The 8293-nt window shown below is 37.4% G+C and overlaps 2 protein-coding genes and 1 long non-coding RNA gene across 4 annotated transcripts; all 3 read right to left on the reverse strand.

The window, feature by feature from the left end:
• Positions 1 to 357: 357 nt before the first annotated feature.
• Positions 358 to 2721, reverse strand: scpp7 (secretory calcium-binding phosphoprotein 7). Of its 2 annotated transcripts, XM_085163368.1 has the most exons (9): positions 2609 to 2719; positions 2426 to 2485; positions 2090 to 2134; positions 1822 to 1869; positions 1690 to 1731; positions 1408 to 1467; positions 1157 to 1324; positions 776 to 852; positions 529 to 643 (listed from the first exon to the last, which is right to left on the reverse strand). In XM_085163368.1, the coding sequence occupies exons 2-8, from the start codon at positions 2477 to 2479 to the stop codon at positions 820 to 822; spliced, it is 450 nt and encodes a 149-aa protein (XP_085019494.1). In that variant the 5' UTR covers positions 2480 to 2485; positions 2609 to 2719; the 3' UTR covers positions 529 to 643; positions 776 to 819. The 2 variants fall into 2 exon arrangements, with proteins under 2 accessions (XP_085019492.1, XP_085019494.1); XM_085163366.1 differs by lacking the exon at positions 776 to 852 and having other exon boundaries at positions 358 to 643; positions 2609 to 2721.
• Positions 2722 to 3373: 652 nt separating this feature from the next.
• On the reverse strand, positions 3374 to 5378 carry LOC146516948 (uncharacterized). The gene is made up of 7 exons (XM_085163364.1): positions 5225 to 5378; positions 4750 to 5022; positions 4598 to 4654; positions 4229 to 4402; positions 4110 to 4145; positions 3963 to 4001; positions 3374 to 3834 (listed from the first exon to the last, which is right to left on the reverse strand). Exons 1-7 carry the CDS (start codon positions 5276 to 5278, stop codon positions 3538 to 3540), a joined length of 930 nt encoding a protein of 309 aa, XP_085019490.1. The 5' UTR covers positions 5279 to 5378; the 3' UTR covers positions 3374 to 3537.
• Positions 5379 to 6350: 972 nt separating this feature from the next.
• On the reverse strand, positions 6351 to 8035 carry LOC146516949 (uncharacterized). Its single transcript, XR_014874630.1, has 3 exons — positions 7653 to 8035; positions 7501 to 7542; positions 6351 to 7428 (listed from the first exon to the last, which is right to left on the reverse strand). It is a non-coding gene; the product is annotated as an uncharacterized LOC146516949 (long non-coding RNA).
• Positions 8036 to 8293: the final 258 nt, after the last annotated feature.

Raw genomic sequence — 8293 nt, forward strand, 5'->3', positions numbered from 1 at the left:
CTCCTCATTCTGCCATTAGTCTCACTACAATTGCATAAGGTGGCACAAATATCTGAAACTAAAAATTTATGTTAATACAGCATAGATAAATATACTATATATACTATATCCTTTTTTGTTTGTTTGTTTGCTTGTTTTACTCTAAAAATAAATTTGTACTGAAGCAGCACATAGTAGTGAAATCAGAGAACAGCCTTTATTATTTATAATAAATATAATTGCCTGCTGTAGCTATTTGTGGATAGTCAAAAAAGCAAGTCAGTAATAATCTGCAAAATGCTGCATATAATTCATGGACTGAGTATCAGATATTTATTATTTGAAATGTATCTGAAGCAAAGAACCAGAAACAATAGATGAATGAGCGGTTTCATTTATTATGAAGCACAGAAATGAAACATTTGATGTTGCATGTAGAGAGGAAACAATATGCTGCTACATTTATTTTGATATTTTCTTTTGGTCATATTTAACTGCAAACCATCAATTCTTTTTTCATAAGAGGCATGTCATGCTTTTTGACTTTATTCTTCTTTTTCCAAACAAAGCACCATTTCAAAAAATGCATAGCACCACAGAAAATAGCATTGCTGGCTGGCGATTTTTCACCACAGTAAGCAGATAGTCTTACACCTCTGGTCACCTACAGTGGGGACAAAAGCAAATGAAAGTTTGAGAGACTCAATCCCCTAGAAAAATAACATGTGATCCTTACATATTTATTTATATGAACTACTTTGCTAAAACCTTTATATATGAATATGTGAATTGATACCTGAGTGTGCCAAGAGTGTTTTTTTTCCTGCTGACTAAGTAGTTTTAGTCATCTTCATCTTCATCATCTTTGCCACGCTAAAATGACAGAGGACTTGGGTGAGCCAATCAGGACTGATGATAGTCTCCTACATGTGCATTTATGAGTCACTGTTTTTTCCACAACTCAGCAGAAATAGTTGGGAGGTTTGTCTGACGTGATACTTTTTATTGGAATGAACCGGCTGCCCTCATAACAAATTTCAGTTCAATCCAACTCCACTTTATTGCCTGTCAAAGTCTATTGAAGCTATTACTGCACTAAACTGCATATTGCCAGCATCAAATCATGACAGAGGCTTATTGTTTGTTAAATAGATTTAAATGCGATAGTCTTTCTTACTGGGGGAGGTGCAACGACGACAGGATTCAGAGGTTCCACAGGAATGGCAGGATCAGCAAGAGCAACAGGGGCAGCTGGGGCAGCTGGGGCAGCGGGAGCAGCTGGGGCAACTGGAGCAGCTGGGTCAGCTGCAGCTGGATTAGGCAGGTTGAAGCCGAAGGGGTAGAACTACAAAAAGTAAAATAAATTGTGAATTCAATAAAATATCTGTAAAACCTTTGCCAGAGAAAATATGTTCTGCAGACACCTACCACCTCCTTGGTACCTATGCCATTCGGATTTGGAATCTCGTGCTTGATAAAGCCGTGGACCTTTCAAAGAAAACAGACTTAGAAGCTCATAATTGCACTGGAATCTGTAATACTTCTGATTTGTGGTTCTTCTCTGATTAAAACGCCAAAGTCTGTAGAATTAACTCTTTTTATCAGATAGCATTTAGGTTTCAATTCCATTTCCATTCTTTGGATCAAAGTCTGCAAACTACACTCTCAATAGGTAAATATATATATATATATATGAACTGTGCTACTCACAGGTCCTCCAAGAGGGTGTCTTTGGGCATCAACAGGGAGCAACTGGAAGCATTAAAACAACAAAGTAAAGAAATAATCACCAGATGCACAGAAAAGTTCTGAAAAGGTGCAAAACAATGATTGAACTCTTACAACTTCCAGATTGTCAAGTGGGACTCCAGCAGGGATAACCTGGGCCGCCTGAAATACAGTATTAATCATATATTAATACTTAACAGGGACACAATCTTATGAGAAAAGTCAGCCGTGTTGGAGAAAAGCAGTTCAGCTATGAAGACATCAGTGGTGAACAAATGATAACAGACAACCATGCAGAGTTTGAAAATCGGGCTTTTACTGTGGTTAATGTGTGTGGGTGTCATGATATCCACCAGCTGATCCAAGCTGCTTGTTATTGTACCTGAGGTGGAGCGTAATGGATGTCAAACTCCTCAAATATCTGCAGCTGTAAAGAAGAGAATAAAATTCAGTGTAATGCAGGTCAGTGTAACATGTTCAGACAATTATTGAATGTTGTTTTACTGATTAATGCTAAAGACAAAAACAGACACCATAAACAGATAACAATGACCAAAAAATTCCATCTGCTAAAAAAAACCCAAAGGTGAGTATTAAAGCTCTGTAGGTGATATTTCTCTAAAATACTGAAGATGAATGTTGTATGTTAATTGTTACATGTGAAAGAAAAAGAAAGGGAAAATAGATATTTTTGCAGAAATGTAAGTATTTTTCTTACAGGAGCAGAGATGGCCATCCCAAGGATGCAGGCAGCAAGCACGATAAATTTCATTTGAAACTTCCTGTGACAGAAAGAGAATTTTGAGTTATTACATCTGGTAGTTTTTAGTGCACGTCTTTTAAAAAAGCATTCAAATTTAAAATGTCTTTTGCAGTTTCATGTGATATTAGCAGGATCTACATTACCTTTCTTCCCTGGCTGCACGTGAGCACTGGAGGATTGTTGAAGAGAGGTGTGATTAGAGGAGAGTGAGATCGCCTATTTATTTGCTGAGAGAAACAAAGGGCGAACAAACTTTTGACAGGTATTGATGGTAAGCCAAACATTTTTTCTTTTGTATGATTACAAACCTGGCAGCTGCATCTCTGGGAAATCTCTTAATACATTTTTTGGCTTGAAAAGCACATCTATCACATTCCTCTGCAATGTGTCTTATCAGGTGCCCCCTTGCAACATCTCAAACTCAAAAAGGGCAACAGGGTTATTCGGGAGTAGGAGTTGGAATTCAAAAGAGTGCTTCCTTACTTACTCCTGTGTGTTTGTCCTAATAGAAAATATGATGCTTTATACCCGATGATGTTTAGAGGATAAATGCTTTACCAACAGCAGTATTTCGAGGCCTGTTAAAACCTACAAATGATCATGTATACTTGTAAAACTGAATGTCTTTTTCAATGTATTGGGTAGAACTTTAAATTTACAACAGTTTTAGGGACATTCACTGCACATTGTATCTGAGCCTGCGTGGATACGTCAGAGGTGTGATGACAATCTATAATCTGGGATAAATATGCTTCAGGATGATGATTAGATAAATACTGTGCACACTCTCTTACATTATGGTTTTAAAATGTATTTAATTGAAGGTTATGAAAGACAGTAACATGGAAAGACAAAACAGTTCAGGCCCAGCCTTATTTGTTTTCCTTTTTTATTTGACATTTATTTTATTTTATTTTTTTTTTTAAGTAAAATAATAATAAATGAAATTAAATAGCAACGGTTAGTAATATCCTTGAGAAGCTCCACTGAATAGTTGTTAGTACCCATCAATAATGCTTTTTGTTTTCTCTGTATGTTGTGGGTTATCTCCACTGGTGACAACAGTCTCAGACAAGGGTTTCCTGCATGGGCTGAAGCTGGGGTTCAGCAGGTGTTTGGGCAGTGGCAGCATCCGACCCAGCTAAACCTGCAGAGAACCCGCTAGCATTTGGCTGTGATCCAGAGCACGGCAGTGCCTTTATCGGTTGAGCTCCAGCAGCTGAGGTCCCCACAGCTGGCTGAACGCCTTGTTGTTCTGGGTGTGTGAGTCCTGCGGCCTGGCTCTCGGGCTGAACAGCTCCCGCAGGCTGGTTTGTAAGCACATTAGGCATGTACACCCCCATTTGGCCCATTGTAGCAGCCATCTGAAACAGTAAACAGAGATAAGATACTGTAAAGAGGCAAGGGAGGGGCAGTGTTAGTGGGATCACTGAGTTCACTAAACAGACTGTTCGAACAAGCTGGAAGAAGAAAAAAATCTTGGCTGTGTTACCTGAAGTTCCTCAGAGCTAAGACTGCCAAGAGGAGAGCTCTGGTAAGGAATTACAACATATGTCAAGTAAAATGTTCTCAGAAAGAAAATTGTGAAATTGCAAAAAGCATTAATCATCTAAGTCTGCAGAGGGTGTTATATATTTACCACTGGTTGCTGTAGCATGTATACAATCTGGGGATTCTGTGGATGACAATTCGGTTAGATAATTGTAACTCTTTTTTTCTTTTTTTGCCTTATTCTGCATTATGTATATGCAGAGACACCTGTTGTTGCAGCTGCTGCTGTGGCTGCTGTATTCCCTGAGTTGCATCTATTGAAGGAGCAACTGCAACTCCTGCAGCGTTTTCTGCAGGTAACACTGGACTGTTGGGAAGCTGATTTGCTGGAATTTGTGGGAGAGCCGATTCCAGAATCATTGGGTAACCATATGGGCTGAACTGATGGAGAGAAGATACAATAAAACAAAACAACACATATCAACAATTTCTGCACCAACACCACAAGTTACAACTCCAATATTAACTCCTTACTCCAAAAGCCAAAATACCAATGTCTTTATTTTCATAATACTGTGTCTTATGAAAGGGTTTTAGGGTGTTTCCTGTTTCCAGCAAGCATATCTCTTAGCTTACCAGCTGATTCCCATAGGGTGAGGAGAACAGCGGTAAGTATCCATAAGGTGGGAAAATCTGAAAAGAGCAGCAATACACATTTTTAAAGGGAGAAAATAATTTCAAATAAGAGTTAATATTCTGTTTTCTTAGCTCCCCCCGCCTCCTCCTACTAGAGGCTGCTGTGGCAGTGTCAGCTGGTGGGGTCCATAGAAGTGTGGCTGCATGGGCATGCCCCCTTGTGGATACCAGGGGTACTGTTGCAGTGAAGGAATGGGCTGTGGATCAGGCTGCTGTAGACCTCCTGCCTGTGGCTGGACACTGGGAGAAACAGAGGCTGGCGTAGGAGATTCGGGTTTCTGGTTTGCGGCTACAACGTGCTGAGCACCTTGAGTTGCTGTTTCCCCTCCTTGTAACAGCAGGGGATGACGGACATTTGAATTGACCTGAAAAAGAAAGAAAGAAAGAAAGAAAGAAAGAAAGAAAGAAAGAAAGAAAGAAAGAAGATGGTAAAATTATCACAGAGTCACAGAGTTCATAGAATGTCAAATGTTAATTAAATGACAACCAGTATTAAATGAATAAACATAAAATTATATAATTATATCAAGTATTGTATTTTAAACCATATTCTATGAGTCTACTTACTGGTACTGCAGAGACTTCTATGGTAAAGCATAACAGCAGCGTTATGATAATCATTTCCAAAAAGAGAAAAAAATCGATATGGTTTTTAATCAGTTCCACTGGATCAGTGGGTGCTTTAAGGACTATCTCCGTGGAGCACTCAGGAGTAAATTCATTGAAACTGTATGGAGGGGTCCTTCAACTTATGCACTGCTCACAAACTGGATCAGCCAATCACATGGCAGACTGAAGAAAGATAAATTCAACCTAATCATCTGCTGAATGAAGCAGGGAGGTGGAAACCAAAGAAAATCTAATAAGTGTCCTAAACGGCATGTTTTTCTTCAATTATGATGGTGTAATGTCTCTTGAAATAATTAAACAAACGCATGAGAGTTGAGGCCTTGTGGTTTTCCTGCTACTACGGGCACCTACGGGTGTGGCTGATGTGGCTGATGTGTCAGTGTCTCGCTGTTGTAATTGCAGTATGGTTAAACCAAGAATGTGTGATGTGCAAAAAAAGAATCTTAAAAAGCAGACATGAAAAATAACTGAAGCTGCAACAGATAGAAAAATGAACACTTGATAAGTTAATGTAAGACATAAAAAATGACAAACTACACATTAATGACATATATGTTGATTCAAATATTAAAATTAATTTGAAGGTGAGCTCAAATGCTTAACTTAGCACTAAATGTATTTGAAATGTGAGAGAAAATTGAAGAGCAAGTAATTATATTATGTATAAATTCTGTCCAGCTTGACTTTTAGTTGTTCTGTTTAAAAAGAAATTCCATTGTCGATCACCTTGAATCAACCTTCTTTAATCAAACACTCAATAACAAATAACAAAATAAAGGAAACACAGATAATACGTATTTTTTTTTACATTTGATAAAGTAATATCTTTCCATCATTTTAAACTGACACAACATTTTGTTTGCAACATCATACGCTAAAACAGCATACATAAAAATTACTGACAAGTGGCAATTTGGGTACAGGATCCAAATAATAATAATAAATTGTTATTAGTAATAGCAGTATCTGTCTAACTATGTAGATAGATCGATAGATACATAGATCAATAGATAGATCAATAGATAGATAGATAGATTAAAAAGTGCAGTATGCCACAACAAGGTTCTCTTTTCAAATTATAATTTATTCTGAAAAAAAATCATCAAAGCATCAAATACAACAATTATGAAAAATACATATAATTCAGTGCATACTTTAAAAGTTGGTTGCCAGCTGGTTTACAAAATTAACCAAGTTTGCAAATTAGGCAGACATCCACAAAACAGGAGATTACATTTATAATGCACATTCATGCACACATCACATCAAAGAGAAAGTAAGAGACCATACTAGCTGTGTTAAAAGGGTGTATGCTAATGACAATCTTAATTTCTTATTTTTGTCAAATCAGCGGAGCAAGCAGTGCTGTGCAATCAGTGAAAGTATTGCTGAAGAGGGTGTGTGAAGAAGAAATAAAGCAGTACTAACTCATGAAGCACAGAGCCATGCATTAACAGCTCAGCAATCATCCCACACTTAAGCTGTGTTGATCTAGGGTTGGTGTTGTGTGTACCCGCTGACTGGATATTACGCATGCATGTCGTCAGCATCCCTCCCACTAATGTCTGGAAGCCTAGTCTCTAACAAAACTCATCATTACCTTGCTGACTGAATGCCTCTCTAAATTTTAAATGTTTCAAATCACAGTGCAACATATAACCTCACTGGTTATATAAGTTTTTTTTTAATTAAACAAAACATTCAAATAAGTAGGATCAACAAAACATATATAACATTGTAAAGGGAGGTTGAAGGATGCTGCAATACTGAAATGTGAAAATATGCAAACACAGTATGCAATATTTTTGAATGCCAATAAAATTTGGTTCATTTCTGGCTTCAAGGTAACAAAATGTAAAAAACAGACATAATTCTCACAGCATCAGTTTCCCTATTATTGTGCAGCTTTGTGCTGCTTATGTTGGAAAGTTAAAACCAAAGTAGTATCAGCTACTTTTTTTTTTTCAGATCAATGCTATTCACCTATTATCTCCCCTCGGGGCTGTAGTGGTAGACATGATTGTGGTCCTGGAAGTCTGTGTTGTGGTTGACGTTGATGGCTGAATAGGTGGTTGCACACATAGAATCGGAAACAGAGTACAGATATTGAATGAAGGTCTAATCCAGGGGTGTTGGCCACTCTGCAAAAGCATTCAAAAAAATTTATATTACTGTGTTCTTTACAAACAATTATGGCATTATTTATGTCTTACCTCACTACTGTCAGACCCACTGCTGCATGAATGATGGCGCCTCTACAAAAACATAAATAATGTATTTGTTTTAAATATTAACAGAAAGTGTTTTGATAAGGGATAAAAATTGACAATATCAAATAAAACTATTTAGACATTTTTGTACTTACAGCAACAGAGCAAGTGACCAAGTATAAAATCATGAGAAGAAAGACTTTCATCTTGCAGTTCAGAGTGTAATTTTCCCTTGATAGTTAGAGCTCGCACACTAGAGTATGACAGTAAACAGCACAATAATGAATAAAATCAAGCTCCTGCAGTCTATCTCCAAGACAGTCCTTGGCTTTTAAATAGACTCTGTACCCACACTGATCTCCCACGCTAAATGTTACTTCACCTCAGATGTGGTCAGTTCTCATGGCCGCCTCCAGAGGCGAAACCAAACTAGGTGTGAACACAATTTCATTAGCAGACTAGATTGTGTTTTCACAACATTAAAGGCTCGCATCCTGTTTATCATGCTGAGAAGCTTTGAGTTTTTAATCCCATACACATACAGACACACACATACTGTAAGATTAAAATTTATATTCATATTTCCAATCTAAGTAAAATTCAGAGCATCACCATGTTAAAACATGTTCTAGTTATATGGATATATATGGAAGCAAATATGTATATAACACAAATAAGCAGTTGCTGTCGAATGCAGGGATGATTGATAAGTGGTTAGGCATTATATACTTGCAAAACTGTTGCCTAGAGCTGTATTTCCAACCTGCAAAACAATACTTGCTCAATCTTTTCCAAA

This window comes from Neolamprologus multifasciatus, chromosome 6, assembly GCF_963576455.1.
Source record: "Neolamprologus multifasciatus chromosome 6, fNeoMul1.2, whole genome shotgun sequence".
In the NCBI taxonomy this organism is placed as follows: domain Eukaryota; kingdom Metazoa; phylum Chordata; class Actinopteri; order Cichliformes; family Cichlidae; genus Neolamprologus; species Neolamprologus multifasciatus.

What these genes read in the sequence shown, in the direction of transcription:
- LOC146516948 (XM_085163364.1), bottom strand. Translation starts at nt 5,278, where the DNA reads ATGATTATCATAACGCTGCTGTTATGCTTTACCATAGAAGTCTCTGCA. An exon ending in TAGAAGTCTCTGCAGTACCA is followed by an intron (nt 5,023 to 5,224) that starts GTAAGTAGACTC and finishes TTTCTTTTTCAG; the next exon opens with GTCAATTCAAATGTCCGTCA. An exon ending in CACTGCCACAGCAGCCTCTA is followed by an intron (nt 4,655 to 4,749) that starts GTAGGAGGAGGC and finishes TGCTCTTTTCAG; the next exon opens with ATTTTCCCACCTTATGGATA.
- scpp7 (XM_085163366.1), bottom strand. Translation starts at nt 2,479, where the DNA reads ATGAAATTTATCGTGCTTGCTGCCTGCATCCTTGGGATGGCCATCTCT. An exon ending in CACTTGACAATCTGGAAGTT is followed by an intron (nt 1,732 to 1,821) that starts GTAAGAGTTCAA and finishes TAATGCTTCCAG; the next exon opens with TTGCTCCCTGTTGATGCCCA. An exon ending in GACACCCTCTTGGAGGACCT is followed by an intron (nt 1,468 to 1,689) that starts GTGAGTAGCACA and finishes TTTCTTTGAAAG; the next exon opens with GTCCACGGCTTTATCAAGCA.